We start from the raw sequence: 19,142 nt of genomic DNA, 5'->3' as shown, positions 1-19,142 counted from the left end.
AAGAAGTTCATAAAATAATAAGCAGTAACATTTCAAAGTGCTAAGTCATAAATCATGCTTTGATAAGGAGGCGAGTTTCCCTCCAAATGTATTTATTTATTATACTGGAAATAATGGAGGGGGAGATGGTTTTTCCCACCATAAATTCAAAATGGCTAAAAATGTTACATCTATAAAGCCCAACACAAGAGGACACCTTTGCTCATCACGTTCCTTTGTCACTCAGGCTAAGGAATAGTCTAAACATTTTCAGATTATGTGAAGGTACTGAAATGCGATACAGAGCAGTCAAGAGTGGTTTACACATCAGGCCCCATTTTCACTATACAATTAAAGCTGTATCATACCACTTTAAACAGTCATGGCTTCTCCCAGAGAATCCTGGGAACTGTAGTGTGTTAAGAGGGTTAAGAGTTGTTAGAGGAGGCAGCTTATTCCCCTCACAGAGTTACAATTCTAAGAGTGGTTTAACAGTCAATCCCGCTTCCTAGGTAACTCTGTAAATTGCAGCTTCGTGAAGGGAATAGGAGTGGGCCTCCTAAACATTCTCAGCACCCTTAGCAAACCACAGTCCTCAGGATTCTCTGAGGGAAGCTATGGCTATTTAAAGTAGTATGATATGGCTTTAAATGTCAAATGCAGATGGGGCCATCAGACCTAACTGCCCTTCCAAGGAGCCCAGTTTCCCCAGCATTGGCACAACACTGGGACTTGTTAGGTCAAACACAGATACACTTTGGACATTTTTTTTCTTGAAAAGGCAGGGTATAAATGTAACAAACAAAATATCAAATAAATATTGCCCTGCATGAAAATGAGTTACGATGCCAATGTTAATTACCTTCCAGTAATGAGGAAGAACAGAGTGAGGATGACTAGGAGCGTGAATCCTCCAACAGCCGCTGTGGCAATGACAAGAATCTGCCCCTGTTCTGCTGCCATATCTGAAGCTGAAACAGAAACGCACAGGAGTAAATCTCTGAATAATGGTTTTATTTAGAAGAAATTACATTACTCTACCAGCCAAATGCATCTGTTGTTAATAACGGCAATTGCTATGATTTGATTGGTGTTTCAGCAAAAACAGAACAATAACATTTGCTTTTGGAGTAAAATGACAGTGGCATGATGCCGAGGGCAGGATAGAGATAATGGGGTTTTGTTTTCTTGTCTAATTTCTGAAAGCAATACTGTAATAGCTATATATAACAAGCATTTTTAAGGACTGAAACATTATCTACATATCATTTATCACTTATTCAGCATTTGGGTCTACATTACTAGCAGATAGCATGGTGGGGTATTTGAACCACACTGACCTTGTCAACCATCCCACCCCACTCCACCACTCTACCTCCCAGTAAGCAACATCAATGGGGGGGTCCGGTGCCACCCCATTATGCAACTGCACTTATAACGATCATGTGAGCATCACAGCTAGTGATCCAATGAGCCCTGTTATTCATGCAGATATTTGATCCTGTAACCCACTTCAAAATTCAGCATTCTCTCAATCTGAGTCACTATGTTTCATCGATTGATAATGGCAAAGCTAATGAAGGCAATCAAAATATGATAGTAGAATCCAAGGTTAAGTGGAGGACCAGGTGTTTTCTGCTGTGGCAACCAGAATGTGGAACTCCTTACCACAGTATTTTCAGTTGTCCTCCACTTTATTAGTGTTTTTCTGCTCCCTGAAAACACTATATTATTGTTTAATTAATTCTTCACTATGGAGGATTTTCTGTGGTCTCAGTTTTGGCTCTGAAGTTATGTTTTGTAATGAATTTGTGTGTAACTTTGCTTAATATTACTTGTTGCCTTGTTTTCATTTTTTTCATTGTAAGATGTCTTGAGTTCCTCCAAGGGGAGCCTTTTTTACAATGCAAAAAGGAGTCACAGGAGGCATAATACAAAATTGGGCCCACAGAGGGGAGGTATCAAAGGCTTAAAGACCCCAGGTTTCCTATCTGGACCACTTCTTCCTAAGCCTGCAATTTGCTTTTAACAAATCATTCATGCAATTACTAATTGAATGGCATAGTGTCTAGTTTTGCCCTCGATTTTTAAAGAATTTTGCCTGTAGCTTTTAATTTCCACTGAATTTAGCAAGATCAGTTTAAAATAAAATGAAAATAAAAGCGGCGGTAATTCTGCCCAATTTGCAATGCACACTGTAATTATATTCCTGGCAATAGTTTCCTGGTATGTGATGACAGCAAATGACAATAGTGCATTTCATGTCTTTTGTCATAAACTATTCACAGACAAGTCAAGCATGTGAAGTGGTGAAGTGACTGCAGAATAAGTGGGGAGCTGAAGCTTTTTATGAAATGCTAAATAACTAATCCCCCAAATACCAAATAGCTAGCTATTCTGAAGCAATTTTACACTTCACATCATGTTCTGCTCCTTAGTGTCCCAATTGCTTGGAAAAATTCAACCTAAGAAAATATGATGCCACACAAGTAACTATGCATGTAATAACACAGTTCCTAGGAATGCAGTTCAAATATCGAATGCAATCTTTGAACTACCAATAGGTGCTTTAAATAAAGCAAAAAGATGCTCTGAAGCAATAAAAAGGAAGGGAAATAACAGCGGAGTGCACATTGCCATCATCTAGAAGATGCAGCTCTCTATAGATAAGATCAGCACAAGAAGAGGTTTGACTTGATTATCAAAGTCAATGGATACAAAAAGGATGATCAAAATCCGAGTCCAGACAAATGCAAATCCATTAGCTTCAGGTGTCCAGTGGAACTATTGACTTTTGTTCTCACATAGACCAACAGAAGAGACTGTTTAAAACTCTGGGTAGGCATTTGTGACCAGGAATTCAGGGTGACAGTATAAGCTGCAAATTTTGCTAAGCAAGTGCAAGCTTAAATGCAAATTATTCGTAGGCTCATAGAATAGTAGCATTGGAAGCAATATTGTGTGACTTATGTAGAAATGTATTTCCTGAGCATTTTTTTTTTCCAGATGCCTAGTTTACAGTACTGAAAGGCTAAACCAGTCTGGATCCCAAGGCAGGGACAAATGAACTTTATAAGCTATCAGGCAACTAACTGCCCACGGGTCTGGATCATTAGGAGTACAGTCATACCTCGGGTTAAATGTGCTTCAGGTTGAGAGTTTTCAGGTTATGCTCTGCGGCGACCTGGAAGTAACAGAGCGCGCTACTTCTGGGTTTTGCCGCTCAAAATGACGTCACGCGCATGCGCGGAAGCGGCAAATCACGACCTGTGCACATGCAGACGCGGGTTGTGTTTACTTCAGGATGCGAACGGGGCTCTGGAACGGATCCTGTTTGCATCCAGAGGTACCACTATATATTAGGAGCTTAACTGAAATTGTTTTTTTCTAATTGAAATAACACATGCAAATGTCACCAGTTTGATTCCTAAACTACAATCACACCAAGGACAAAGGAGCTAGCACAGAGGGGAATCTCATTGTGGGATAGGAACATAGAAAGCTGTCTTAAGGTGAGTCAGACCATAGGTCCATATAGCTCAGTAATGTCTGCTGTGACTGGTAGTGCCTCTCCAGGGTTCCAGACAGGAGATACTCCCAGCTCTATTTGGGAATCCTGGGAACTGAACCTGGAACTTTCTGCATGCAAAGCAGGCACCCTACCGCAGACTCTGTCCTCAATGATATAAACAGTGGAATATAAACAGAATTGTTTCCATTTTCTGTCTTGGTTAACATTATTTAATTTAAAAAATCATTATTTACAAATATTTATAAAAGCCTGCTGATTGGGCCAATGGCCCATCTAGTTCAGCATCCCATTCTCACAGTTGCTAGCCTGTGGGGAGCTCACAAACAGCAACTGGTAGTTAGAGGCATAATTCTTGGCTGCATCATGGAAAACCTGCTTCCTGTCTTGCAGGCCTTTCCCACCTGGCCTGGAAGGTCAGGGCCCCAACTGACTCTGGCTATAAAATCTTAGGCTGCTGAAGAAGCCAGAGACTATCTTGTCTGTCTCTTAGAGCAAGCCCAGGTCATTGAGCCTGGCTTCCACAGGCACCACCCAACATGAACCACCATTGGCAGGAATAGCAGCAACAGCAGCTGATATGTTCTATGATTGCGATAACGATTATATTTTTGCTACTGATGCTGTTTTAAATGTGCATTTTATATTTGATTACCTTTAGTAAGGTTTTATTTTGAAATCTTTAAGATAATAATTTAGCTTCCTGTTAATTATGCTTGATGTTTTGATGTAGGTTGTAAACCGCTAGAGATTTTTTTTTCTTAAGAATATAAAGCAGTATAGAAATGAAATTAATAATAATAATAATAATAATAATAATAATAATAATAATAATTCTCATTTAAAGCCATCCAAGTTGCTGGCCATCACTGCCTCTTGTGAGAGAAAATTCAATAGCATAACTATATGCTGTGTAAGCAGGTACTTCCTTTTGTCTGTCTTCCAACATTCATCTTAAATTGGGTGTCCACAAATTCAAGTGTTAAGAGACACAGAGAAAAGCTTTTCTCTCCCTACCTTCTTCACAACGTGCACAATTTTATACACCTCTATCATGTCTCCTCTTGCACATATTTTCTTTAAACTAGAAATCCCCAAATGTAACCTTTCTTCACAGGGGAATTGTTCCACTCTGGTTCCATTTTCTGAACATTTTCCGACTCTACAATAGCATTTTTTAGGTGAGCTGACCAGAACTGCACACACAAGCCACAAACGAGGCTTTTAAACACTTCCTCATTTTAGTAACATCAATGGGTATAACTAGCTTCTCTTTCATATCGAACCTTAGACTGAAAAATCATGTACATCTCCAGCAGTGAGAAAATATACACTAGGACCAGTACTGAATTACTATGTAATCAGTCCACACACAGCCAGGAGTCAGCAGTTCTTTTCCTTTTCACAAGGAGTGGATGTCTCCTATTTTTACTGTAAAGCATGAAAAAAGGTGACTTGAACTTAATTTAAAGGGTGCAAGTATTTTTCTTTAGCAGGTTGAGCATTCAGCCATCTGTGAGCTGGCACCCTATTACCAGCTCAATTTTGTCTGCAAGCTACATGCTTTAGTTATTGCAATTTGACATCTATCAGCCAGCAGACCCTCCAGCAGAGTGAAAGATAGGAAAGTGACAGAAAGACAGCTGGACAGATAAAAGGGAGCAGCTGTAAGACATATAGGTACAAACTGCAGGGACTGGAGCTCTAATGGATAGGAATTAACTGTCAACATTTTAGATAGATACAAAAGGGATTAAAAACAACAGAAAGAAAAATGAGCTTTTTAAAAGCATGTACCAAGGTTCTGATGAAGTAACCTTTAATTCTCATTTTAGATATACTGTAAAATCCTGCTGAATATATAGACAATCTTAAATATAATGAGAAATACATGAGGAAGAATCATGAAAAGAATTTGCAAGGTGTCTGTTCGATTCCAGAGAATCAGAATGATGGCATGGTAAGCAATGAAGTCTCCATAGCAATTGTTTATGTTCCAGGTTTTTTGTAAACACAAACTGTTTTCATATCCCTACATGGTGTGATGATACTCTATAGGTTTGTGGGTTTTTTTAAGTACAGGAGCTATCTAGTGCTCCATATGTTGTTGACTAAAATTTCCAGGACCACATAATGTTCAATGACCGAGAATTGTTTATTATACCTAACTCCTCCAGGACCAAAAAGATCATATGCATCAAATTGTTGCTCCACTACTAAGTTATTAAACCTAAAAAGTATGTGCAATATTATATTTCCTTTCCTGACTTCTCAAATATGCTTCCGATCAGTCAACTTCGTTTTCATTTCCCACACATTCCTACTGATTATTTAATAATAATAATAATAATAATAATAATTTATTATTTATACCCCGCCCATCTGGCTGGGCCTCCCCAGCCACTCTGGGTGGCTTCCATAGAAACCAAAAATACAGTAAAATATCACACGTTAAAAACTTCCCTGAACAGGGCTGCCTTAAGATGTCTTCTGAATGTCAGGTAGTTGTTTATCGCTTTGACATCTGCTGGAAGGGCGTTCCACAGGGCGGGCGCCACTACCGAGAAGGCCCTCTGCCTGGTTCCCTGTAGCTTTGCTTCTCGCAATGAGGGAACCATCTCATTGATTTCAGATCCTTATCCCCTTTAACCAACTTGTTATTCATGGGTGATTTGTTGTGTTATACACATACTAAGAACATCAATACAATATGTATGTTGGCCCCTTCAGTCAGCTGATCTCTTTGCTCATAGTTTCAGTTATTATAATGGGATATTGCTGCCATAGTCTATCTCATGAGATATGGGTCTTTTGGATTTCTAAAACACTTGACTCTTTGTGACCCGCTTCTATGTTCTTCAGAGTAAAGGCTGATGAAAAAATTTATGAGAACAGAATAATATATAGGAAAGGTTTGAATAGAAAGGAATACATTTCTATCATCTAATGGACGCATTCCATCATACATCTACAAGCAAATGAGAGAGCTGTAAATCCTAAATCTGTGTTTTTGCTTTCTTGCTCTGAATTCTTTTGTTAGCGAGGACAGAAGACATAGGTAACTGACTGTGTTTGGGGAACCTGTACCTTTTATCTAGAAGAGAACCTCAATCTCCCAAATCTTTCTCTTCCAGGAACTGTATATATACACACGGTTTTAGTTACTCATCAGTACTTTTGTAAAAACTCTAATCCCCACTCTCATCTCAGATGTGTTTTCATGCCCAATAATCAAAACAGCTCTCAATGGAGCAATAGGGTAAAATCTGCCATGTTTATAGGAAACAAAGAATGAGTGAAGGCATGTAGAGATGAGTGACAGACCTGCACAACTGCCATGAATACTGTTAGAAATCCCAAATTATTATTCTGGAAAATTCATTTTTCTGTGTGCCACTCTCTGTAATCCCATTTTCACAAGGACAGTTTCTATTTAGGGGAATCGGAGCACGTGCTGCTTACTATGGCTTTCAATTCATTCAGTTCATTTTACTCATTTATTTCATTTGCATACTGCTCATTCAGCTAAGTCTGTTGGGCATTTCACATAAACAGTGAACCCCCCCCCATTCAGATTAAAACAATTTCCTTCCTCTTGAGCTACCAATGTGTGTATTGATAAAACATTACAAACAATAAGCTTGATGTGATCTTGATGTGATATTATGATTGCATCAATATTCTTTTTTGTGCAGTCTTTTCAGATGCACACATATGCTCTTGTCCATTGGCAATAATACTGATGCAAGCTCATCTATAATCACATAAAGTTTGCTTTTTTTTCTAGGAATTTATCAATGCAAATGTTGAAACTGGTAATGCAGGAGAGAGGAAAGGCATGAATGAACTGGAAAATCTGAAAATCTGGCAGTTTTTGGAAAAAGCCTTAATCATGAAATACAATGGAATAGCAGGTTGGAGTTAGGGAGGCCAGGCTAGAAGCATGAGTCTCATGGAACAGAGGTGGGGGAGAAGAATCTGCCAAATCCAACCAGGAAGCAACCTTGCCCATTCATTCAGCCACAACTCATCTTTATGGCCAATTTTCACACATACCTTATTCTGATCACTTGGTGGACATCTCACTTAGGGCTGAGTGAAGCCACCAATACCATTACCCTGCCACACAGTGCTCCTGGAAATGACTCTACATCATCTTGTAGCATCATTCCCAGGAACACTTTCAGCCACACTTTGAAAATGTGTGGCGGGAATCATGCTGCCTAGCTGCCTGGAGCATTTTAAAAAATATTTTCATTCTAAGCTATCTAATTCTTCACCATGAAAGTCTGATTCCCCCACTGGAATGTGTGTCTCCCACTCCCAATATCCAGGAGAGTTTTCAGACACGCACACCCTCCTGTAACCTCTGGAATTTTGGCTGGGCTGACAAAGTCAGTCCAGGCCTAATCTCACTAGTTTAGTAAAATGAGATTTTATCAGGGGCTATTTCCTAGTTAGCCCTGTAAGCTTATTACTGATTAGAGGCGATTTCAAAATATATTTTATGCACTACTACATCTATGAGTCCTCATGTAATATAAAACTACATCCTCTTTGATTAATTAACTTTTCCTATTACTCCTGCAGCGTCAGCCAAGTCCTCTTTCTGCTTCATGTATCACCAATAATAACCCTTCCAAAATTTCTGGGTGCTTCTCGTATTTATCTAATTTTATCTTAAATAATTGAAGTAGTACAGATTGCATTCCTTCTAACAAATCAGGAAAAATATCACAGAAGTCACTCACTAAGGGGCATATGAGATTTTAAAAAACAGTTTGAGATTCGTTTGTTTTTTTTAAAAAACCATTCCTATTCTTCTTCTTGACTTCTTGTACAGATTAAGTGATTGCTATGGTATCTGTATTTTATTAATATGTTATGGTTTTTACTACATTGTGCGACCTGCCCCGGGTTGCGTTTTTTTTTAAGTGAAACATACTTCTTTACAGTAAATATTGTACTTTGATATCTGTTCTTTTCAGCATGGGTTAATCAGCACATTTCACAGAATCATAGTAGAGTTGGAAGGGACCATGAGGTCATCTAGTCCAACCCCCTGCAATGCAGGAATCTTTCACCCAAAGTGGGGCTCAAACTCACAACCCTGAGATTAAGAGTCTCATGATCTACCAATTGAGCTATCCCTCATTTAACATTATTGTAACATTTTAAAAATCATATAACTTTAAGCTTATATCCTTTAAAAACTAATCTGTATGGAGAAAGTAAGTATTCACATCTCTCCCATCTTGCAGAAATATTATGACCTACTGGTTCTCTTTAGTGTGGGGAAGAAAAACAAAGGGCCATTTACCAGAGATGTTAATGAATTACAATACAATGCTATGCAAGTTAATTTTGAAGTAAGGTCCGCTGTCAATAGGGCTTACTTCTATATGAGTGAGCATAGGATTGCAGCCTTTGGCTGAAATCGTGAGCACATTTATCTAGGAGTATATTTTATTGAACACGGTGCGACTTACTTCTGAGAAGTCATGCATAGGATTGCTTAATGTTATCAGTCTGCACCAAGCCATCGCCAGTGTTAAGTTGTGGGTGAACATATCAGACGACACAACGATTCTTCAAACAGCTCTTGTTTATTCACAGGCCAGAACAGAACTGAACTGAAGGGTTCAGCCAGCCTGCTTATATAGAGCTCCAGTACAACGTAACTGTAACAACTTTCTGTAACTATCCAATCACTGAACGTCACTTTCGATCCCTTATTTCCATATGTGGACCTGAACTATCTACAGTATCCCCCTGCTGGCCCAGGGTGAGAACTTCAGTACATAACAATATGAACTATTGAGTATTAGTTCAAACATGCTCAACTAAATTATTTTAGCCCAGTGTTGCTGGGGTGATTCACAATTGCACACTAATGATGATGTGAAAACCTTTCCAAACATTCAAATCTGACTCTGCTAATTGATCACTGAAAGTTCATCATTTTTACCACAGGAACTATTTAAAATCATCATGTAGGGTGATTTGTTTGGGGAATCAGAAGCCAATGCAGAGATGTACGTGACAGGTAAACCTTTTGCAAGATACATATCATTGCATGTTACAAGTGAGATACAGTTGTACCTTGGAAGTCGAACGGAATTCATTCTGGAAGTACATTTGAAAACCAAAGCACGGCTTCTGATTGGCTGCAGGAAGCTCCTGCAGCCAATTGGAAGCCGCAGAAGTCCCGTTGGGCATTCGGATTCCAAAGAATGTTCGCAAACCAGAACACTCACTTTCGGGTTTGTGCGTTTGGGAGCCAAAACATCCTATAAAGCTATCTCTCTGTACTTAATAAATGAATGCTTATATCTGTTGGAAACCCAGCATCAGTTATAGTGAATAGCACATAGATGGAGTACACATGATTTTCCTGCACAGAAATCTGATGCTCAAATGCTGGAGATAGAAGGGTTGGGCTTCATGTATAGCAGCATATAAGGTTCTTAGGGACCTCCAATTGTCAGCATTGGAGAGAAAATGCTGGACTACATGGGTCTTGATCTAAAGAAGCAAGACAAAGCGTGTTCTCCTTCATGGAGAGCACGTGTTGCGGTGGGGGCCGCCAGGACACTCCAAAGTTGGGGGGCGGGCTAATTGATCGTTGGCCACTGATGTGATTGGGGCTTCCCTTGTTGTTGGGATGAAGTTAATGTTGCCATTTACAGTGGTGCCTCGCAAGACGAAAAGAATCCGTTCTGCGAGTCTCTTCGTCTTGCGGTTTTTTCGTCTTGCGAAGCAAGCCCATTAGCGGATTAGCGTTATTAGCGGCTTAGCGGGCTTAGCGGATCAGCTGATGAGCGGCTTAGCAGCTTAGCGGATCAGCTGATAAGCGGCTTAGCGGCTTAGCAGCTTAGCAGATCAGCTGTTAAGCAGTTTAGCGGATCAGCTGATAAGCGGCTTAGCGGATCAGCTGTTAAGCGGCTTAGCGACTTAGCAGATCAGCTGATAAGCGGCTTAGCGGCTTAGAAAAAGGGGGGGAAAGGAAAAAAAACCCGCAGGAACTTGCAAGACATTTTTGTCTTGCGAAGCAAGCCCATAGGAAATTCGTTTTGCGAAGCACCTCCAAAACGGAAAACCCTTTCGTCTAGCGGGTTTTCCGTCTTGCGAGGCATTTGTCTTGCGGGGCACCACTGTATTGATTGACAGCCAGAAATACTAAAACTCCTTGCACGAGGCTAGGGCTTCCTCTTTTCGCCCGTGCATCGGATTGCCCGTCCGCCCCCTCCCTAGAATTAGGGTTGTCCGCTTGACCTTGCTATGCCTGTCATGGGGCCGTCTGCTTTGGAGCGGGGGCCTGGTAGAAATTTTGTCCATCTGGCTGATTGGCTGGGGCCATTTGGGTTTTGCCTACTGCGTAGCAAATCGTCACAACTTGTAAGGTTCGCGGTTAGGCATTGGTTTATGGTTTGGTTGGTTGAGGGGCATGGATTAGCTGTGCCTGCCCCTCTAATGCTGCTGCTGCAAGGGATTCCGTTAAAGGAATTGGGGGCTAACTATTGCTTGTCCACTCTGTCAAGGGGGCTTGGGCCATAGCAATGAGCTCCTGGTTGCATTTGGGGTGAGGGCAGGTTCCCTGCTCCGTGTTACCCCCAAGTGTATTCCCCTATTCTGACTTTCGCATCGTGCGGAATGTCAGTCTGTCCTCCATGGTGGGGGCAGATAGTCGCAACCAATGCCTACGCAACCACTCACAAATTTGTATTTTAATAAAGTTGTGGCCAAAATTATGCCAAAAATCTTAAACAAAAAATTCTGTGTGATGTGTGAGTTATTGGGGTGGACCTGGGGACCTCGACACACAACTGTTGCATTCCTGTAACCACTCTAAATATTTCCCATTTCAGTTTGCAGTGCAGCAGGAATAAAACTCAGAATGTCTTACAGAGGCAGCTAGGAACCCTTCACCAAAAACCATTTGCATCACAAATGTTTTCAAAGCCCAAAGTTTAAATACACTGTTTTTTAGCTGTTCTATTCTATGATTCTACTAACATAGCTTAATGACTACAATGAAATGAAAGCTAAAACTTTCTATTGTCACTTCAGGCCAAAATTCTACATTCAATTACTTCCCTTGATTGTGTTTATGGCTTGCATAAATGTATCATGTACAGCTATGAGCTGAGTCTTTCTACTAAATACACCTTTTACTCATGCTACCACCACAGATCACTGTAAACTGAACATCTCACCTCTCATGTAGCTAAGAAAGAGGCATGTAGTGTAATACAACTGATTTATGATTTTATCCCCACCATACTCCTGAACACCCAACTCCAACTCTCCCCAAACTGCAGCTGTCACTCAGCTGTATCACACCCGTAGTCAAACCCTCAGCCAATCATCACTCACCAACAACACAGCAACTCACTCTCTCCCCTCTCCCTTTTGCATTACCTTAAATCAAGTATTATATTTACCATTAGGCAACATCACTCTGCTTACATGTATATATACATGTATATACAAATACAAAAACACCAGAACATCACACACATCTTGGTTTTCATTACGTAATTCTTAGGTGAAATGCTGAGAGGTTGTAGGATGTTCTAAGAATTGCATTTCAAACCTATACTGGTGCACTTGTGGGCATCAGTCTATATCCCTCCTTAATATACAAGCTGGGGCGTAGGAAGGGTGTGTGTGGGGATGTGGTCCACCTCAGGTATCATCCCCGAGGGGGTGACAAAATGGCAAACCGTGGGGCGTGGCACTTATCACGGAGCCTGGCCTGCAGTGTGCCTGGGCCACACATCTCTCCTGAGAGTGACATGGTGGCTCGGGTCCTGCGCTGCCTGAACGGCAGCGTGGGGCTTGCATCCACCAGGCAGACTCCATGGGAAGCTTGCTGCATTGCCCCCGTGCGCAGATCGCCCCAGCGCCCCCGTGGGTGGCTCGCCCTGCCCCTGCCACTCTGGATGCTGGAGCAGCTAGCTACACCCCTGTATACAAGTTCATCAGTTTCCCGCTAGGGATTCTGTGACTGGTAGTTCAAATCCCATTTCCCAGCAGTAAATAACAATCTGCTGTGGCCTGGGGGTGCCTGCCACCCCAACCTTCCCATGCTTTTTTCCAAAGTAAGTTACAGAACCCATAGGGTGGGGGAAGGAAAGGTCATGGCAGCAATAGGCACTGTATCAGTGCCCTATGAGTTTTCATAAGAGTTCAGATCAAAATCTTACAGAAAGCATGAACCTTTGCAAGCATTTATTTCAGGACAAGCTAAAGAACAATTGCGCCTCTCTTAGGAACTTCAAAAGTAAAAGTTGAAGAAAAACTGCAGAAAGATGGAGAGTATTCTGAGGTCAGGTTTTGTTTTGAAACAATGTACCATATTGATTTCTTAAATTGGGGTTCAAAAAATAGGGGTCGTCTTATACATGGGGTCATCTTATACACGGAAAAATACGGTATGTTACAAGTGATCGATCTATGTATATCTCCCAATGTGATTATAATGTAATTTAGACCTAATATTCCCAGTGCCTAACCATGTCAGACGTCTGCCACTTCTGTCACACATGCCACAATTCTGTGTCTTTGATTAAGACTTACTTTCGTCTCCAGTTTCAAATTCAAACTTCTGGCTATAGCCGCTGTATCCTGTTGCAGTCCTGGCTCTGATATGAAATATGTACTTGGTGGCCGGTTTGAGGCCTGTGACGATAACACTTGGAGCCTTTGACCTTGTGGAGGAGTAGCTGAGCTGCTCCTGCTCCTGAGGGACAAAAGGGGGGAAAACGATGTCAAGTTGAGTTGTGAAAGCTGCGTAATAACAATCTTTCAAAACTAAATTCTTATGAATGTCAAAGTGTGTTCAGAAAGGGGTGACAGCTATTCCACGATGTATGGCGCAACCTATACTTAGACAGATCTTAAGAAATGTTGTGTTATCTTTCATATGGCGAGAACTGTGTCCTTGTGAATTGGGTTAGTAATTAGACTGGAGACAAAATAGTATGAAATTAGTACAAAACTACATACAAAGCAAATGGCAGCAAAAATGACAGCTATATAATTTGAATAATGGACAAATTAGATTTCAATAAGGACTAATCAAGCATAACGTATAGATGTGGGAGCATTCAAATGCCCGCTACTCACTTCTACCCGCAGGTAGTGCCAAAAGGCAGGCGCTATCCGTGGGTAGACCTGTGGGTAAAAGAAAATGAAAATTAACTCTTTATTTTTATGTTTGCAAACCTGAAACAGGATCCTACTGTCTCACTGGTTTGGAAATCAGTTCTTAATGTCCTTTTAGTAAATGCAGTAGCACAAAATGTCTCACACTAATAAAGCAGCTGTTAATCTGGATTTGGCAAATTATTTAGGAAATTGCTTACTGGGTAATGTCACACATAGTGTTTTCTTTTTCCAGATATAAAAACCTGTAGGGGAAAAGAGAACACACACATATATTTGTGTACATTATAATGTAAAGTTCTTGCATGAGTGTACATTGCCCAGTATATATGTATTGGAAACCTAATGTATATATGGTGAAATAAATGTGTGTGTAATCTTCACATGTTAAGATTACACATGTTAAGATCACATGTACATGTGCTTTCATCTTGACCTGTATAAGGAAATTCAAGGTCTGAATTCTCCCTAAGAGCTACCCCATATCCTCTACTGACAGCAAGGGATGGCAGAGCACTTTTTGGATGATGCTTGTGTGTGTGTGTGTTTATAAAAGGTTTTTCTTCAGAAACTCTTTTCTGTCCAGAGGCCACAATGCAACAAAATTGCAATTTACAAGCTGCATCCAACTCTGTTTTTATTGTGGCTGGATTTTCTTCTGAGTTTCATGCTGGCAGAAAGAGGAGAAGGTGTCAGAGGCTATTAAAAGAACTGTGAGTGGAGGGGTGTCATTCTTTGGACCCCCAGGAAACTTTCCAAACCTGCTGTATGTGGAACTGAATGTGGAGAGTGCAACTGACTGCTGAATGGGATACAGCTGTGGGCAGCCAGAGAAAGCTCTATCCACCTTGGGCTTGCCCATAAAAAGCCAGTCTAGAGTGAAAGACTCGGGTGATATCAACAGTTTCCAAGAATCATCCCTCTTTCTGAGACTTTTGTGAGCTGTGAATCTGTTTGGGCCCTAGGTGAGAGCCAGGGATGGTGGGTAGAATCCTGGATGAGAGCTGGCAGGCCGAGAGTGAAGGTATTTCAGGATGAGAAGGAATTGATATTGGTTTATATTTATTAGTAATTTTGTGTGAAAGTAACATTTTTGTAAGACTTGCTGTTGTTTAGGTCTGTTGTTGTTTTAGTTTTCTGTACTTGCTTAGAGATTTTTTATATATATTAAGTGGTATAGAAACAGTGTAAATAAATATTAAATAAATGCTCTTGTAAGGCTCTGGGGGATTCTGTGTTGGGGCAAAACAGTTCACATGCTTAATTACGAGAAAGAAGCCTATTTCTAGTTCACTAGGCGACTGCCATTGCTCTCCTTTTGTTATTTATATTTTAAAGTTTTCAAGAGATGTTCCACAATTTTTGCATGAACTACTGAAAACATATTTGTGGTACACCCCCCTCACTGCATCAACCCAAAATTCAATTAATTTATTCATTCAAATAAATAAAATGCATTAACAGAAGGTTACACACACACACACACACACACACACACACACACACACACACACAATATCAATTATCTACACACATACTCACAGACAGTATGTGTCTCAAAATAAAAACATTCTGTTTATATTCCTCATTCCTCCTTGTTATCTGTGTCAGTTGGTATATAGTTATAAGAACTATTCCATACTACTTTGAATTTTATCCTCATTTTCTTGCTTTGTCTGTACCATCTGCTCATGTCAGATGCTTCCTTGACCAACAGGTACTGGACACACCATGGGGACCACTCTGATTTCCAGTGTCAAAGGGCTAGGCATTTAGCGACTATGATGATTCTATGAAATGGCATTGTGTGCAGTTTGTTCAGTTCCTATGTATTAGGTACTCATCCAAGGCCAGCTCCAATCTTTTATATTTTTCTTCCTCGCCTTTAGGTTACCTTCAGTATGATAAAAGAATATCTTCTTCATAATTCAGGTTAGAACAAAATTGTCCACAAATATCTACATAACATAACTGGCACCCACAGGGCACCTTATGAATCCGTAATATGATAAAACAATGTTCAGAAATGTGGTGCATTAAGTTACCATAAGGCACTTTCTTCCTGATAACTTGAAAGAAATAAGGTTCACGGGAGACATGTTAGGTGGGGGCAGAGGGCAAGGAGAAGAACTAAGGAATGTTATTGTTATTAGCAGAGCTGAAGCTTTTGGATAGCACATCTTTACCATGAAGCAGCACCTCGTATATAGAATTGGCCTAAGTCTTAGAATTGGCCAAACTCATAATGTAATGCCGCTGAAGTGATTTATGGCACAGCAAAGTTTTTAACACTGCTCAGGAGGAATAGTGCATGACCACTATCTCAACAGCATAAACTAAACATAACAATTTCAATATGATTAAGTTGTGGTGCTCAGGGAAAACGAAGCACCAGAGAAAAAAATTAAATGATCTGTGATGCTCATAATTCAAAACAGGGTAGACAACATGAAAAAGTGTACTATAGGGTGTCTTCAGGTTGCTATTTATTTTTTAATGAAGTCTCCAGCACATTATTACATTCTGAAATAGCAATCAACATGTAAAATGAACAAGGAAAATATAAAATATGTACATATAAATAGAATGTACAAAGGGTACAAACACCAAACAGATTATTATAAAATGATATTCCCTAAAAAGCAATTAAATTTTGCCTGCTCAACAAGTGTTAAGATTATGAGACAACTAAAGAGACAAATCAGACTCTGTTGTTTGTTTTTAATGAGGAAGGGAGATGTGTCTGGGAGGAGAGTAGGGGCAGCAATCACACTCGTTCAAGGGAGGGAGAGATATGGTGTGGGAAGTAGTGCAGGCTGGGTAAGGAGCACATGGCACAGGCAATTAGTGACTGTCCCATGTGCCAGCCCTTCTTCCAATCTTGGGAATTGTGGTCGTCCTACCAGCCAGCCCTGATGTCTGTGGCTACTGTTGTAGAATGCTGTGTTGGCTCTGAGTAAGACTTCCCTCATCCATGATCTGATTTTGGATGAGGAGGCCAATCTAGCCTGTATCACTGAGACCTGGGTAGGTGAGCAGGGTGGAATTGGTCTCACCCAGTTGTGTCCACCTGGGTACATGGTGCAGCATCAGGGCAGACTTGAGGGGTGGGGAGGGGGAGTTGCTGTGGTCTACAGAAATTCTGTCTCTCTCTCTCTCCAGGCTTTCTGTTCAGCTTGAGGGGGGCATCTAGTCTCTATGTTCCTGGCAGATTAGGGATTCTGCTGCCTTGTTGTCCAGAGGTCTCCTGTTGACAGAGCTGGTCTTAGAGGCAGTGTTGAGGACTCGCAAACTGCTGGTTTTGGGTGACTTCAACATCTATACTAAGGCAACTGGTTCTGGGATGGCTCAGGATGACCATGGGGCTGTCCCAAAATGTCCCCAACCCAACATGACTGCACTGGCTGCCAATTAGTTTTTGGGCCCAATTCAAAGTGCTGGTTCTGACCTATAATGCATTAAAGGAATTAGGACTGCAATACTTCAAGGACTGCCTCTCCCTATATGAACTGACCTGGACCCTACGATCATCATCTCAGGGTCTTCTTTGTGTACCTCTGCCTTGAGAGGACCGGAGGGTGGCAACATGAGAACAGGCCTTTTCTATGATGACCTTCCACTTGTGGAATGCTCTCCCTAGAAACGCTTGCTTGCCACTTTCATTACATATCTTTAGACACTTGGCAAAAACATTCCTCTTCTCTCATGCCTTTGGCTAATTAAACAATCTATGGCCTTTTAAACTCTGTGTGAGAGGGTTTTTAAAAATTATTTTTCTTTCTTATTATGGTATGCATTTTTGTGTGTTTTTTATTGTAAATTGCCCTGTAAATCATTGGATGAAGGGCAGTATAAAATGTAACTGATAAAAATAATTAAATTGCTTGCACTAGTTTTTCACAGAAAATATTGTCAAAGTGTACTGGGATACTTTTATCACATTTTTCTTTTCTATTTTCACATTTGTCTCTAATCTGGAAAACAAATTTTGTAGCATGAAATAATGATTAAATACTGAACGTAAATTTTGGCGCCTTTAAAGTTATAAATTCAGTTTCCACCTAGCCCTTCAGCAAAACTGCCAACAAGAGGAGTGGGCAGAGGTGGTGGGATACAAATAAATAGTTGAGCTAAATAGCTGAGTTCTGATTAAATATCACTTTAATGAGGCTTATGTAGCCAGGATGAAGAAAGAAGCAAATTTGAGGTGAGTGGAGATGGGGAGCGCATGACAGTTCTCATACCTAGCAAAATGGCAGACATTTGATAACCATGGCATAGAATTATTAATGTTTATTATCTCTAAAGGGACATGGAAAAATGGATTCAAAAATGGATTCTAAATACAAAGCAGATCTAAAGTTACAAGGTTCAGTAACACTGAAAGCTTAGGCTCATGCCTTAAATCAGAATGTAATCAGGGTTAGTCAAGGTGGAAAGTGTATGCTGGAAAATACTGAAATGGCTCAAATATTGATTGCTACATTTTCCAGCTGCCGTTTAATGCTCCAGTAATGCCTGTTTTCCTACATGAAAGCTTCAGAATCAATATGTCAAATACTGTGTTGTGTATGTTTATGAAATTGGCCCAAAATAATACAAGTGATGCAGTTAATCCCAATTCCCAATGTGGCAGAGGACTGTAATGAACAAAAGGATATAAAGCAATGCTGAAGATAGTGACAATCTCATTCAACAACATGCTTTACCTACCCCAAATATTGATTACATCTTCATTCTCACTATAATCTCTAGGATCTTATAAATTTGGACTCATATTTCTTCAGTGGATTTAAATCCAGCTGTCTTAATTGAACAAACCTTTATTTATATGGCACTTTAGTATTTTAACCCCTTCTGCATTTAAGGTATTACTAACAATATTTCCCACATCAAATTATCTAGCACCACAGATTTACTGAATATCCCGCAGTTCAGTGACATGGGATAACGCCTGAGGACTTCAACAATTTTGAGGTATGGCAGGAACTTTTTCATCTTAGGCTGTAAGAGCCATAACAGTTACATTTAAATATACCTGAAATAAATAAAATACCCACAAAAAGTAGCTATAAAGATAACCATCTAAGACATGTGGCTGAAGAAAGGCAGGCTACATGACCAATAACATTATTTCCTTTGTTAGGTGAATCTTTGTTTTACGTACATAGGTTCCATTGAAGTAAAAAAGAAGTGGCCAGATATGGTCCATCAGTTGCTTCTATCTCCTGAATTTTAAGGGTCAGTTCACAATGTAGCCTATAAAAGGCATAAACTGCTACAATGTATTCATGGATCTCTTGTTTACACAGGCATGCACGTGTCAAATGATAATTGAATTCAGGAATGCATTGCCTGTAGTTGTGTGTATTAGTATTTAGATTTTGCCATCTTTCATCTGAAAACACGTTTATAGGAGCCTAATCCTACATAACAGCAGCAGAGCAAAAGATCAGACTTGGGG

General features: G+C 40.2%; 1 protein-coding gene across 7 annotated transcripts in view; it reads right to left on the bottom strand.

Annotated features, from left to right (window-relative positions):
* Positions 1-19,142, bottom strand: part of EPHA6 (EPH receptor A6) — a 394,139-nt gene that overhangs the window by 85,512 nt on the left and 289,485 nt on the right. For 4 of the 7 annotated variants that reach the window (XM_053386366.1, XM_053386363.1, XM_053386365.1 and 1 more), the window contains 3 exons: positions 13,640-13,687; positions 13,091-13,253; positions 842-950 (listed from right to left, as the gene is read on the bottom strand). In XM_053386366.1, the coding sequence (XP_053242341.1) occupies positions 842-950; positions 13,091-13,253; positions 13,640-13,687 (320 nt within the window). The remainder of the gene's footprint in view (positions 1-841; positions 951-13,090; positions 13,254-13,639; positions 13,688-19,142) is intronic. The other 3 variants (XM_053386364.1, XM_053386370.1, XM_053386368.1) reach the window with 2 other exon arrangements.

This window comes from Podarcis raffonei, chromosome 4 (genome assembly GCF_027172205.1).
Source record: "Podarcis raffonei isolate rPodRaf1 chromosome 4, rPodRaf1.pri, whole genome shotgun sequence".
Lineage (NCBI taxonomy): Eukaryota > Metazoa > Chordata > Lepidosauria > Squamata > Lacertidae > Podarcis > Podarcis raffonei.
The sequence above is the reverse complement of the archived record's forward strand: the minus strand, read 5'-3'. Positions and strand labels throughout refer to the sequence as shown.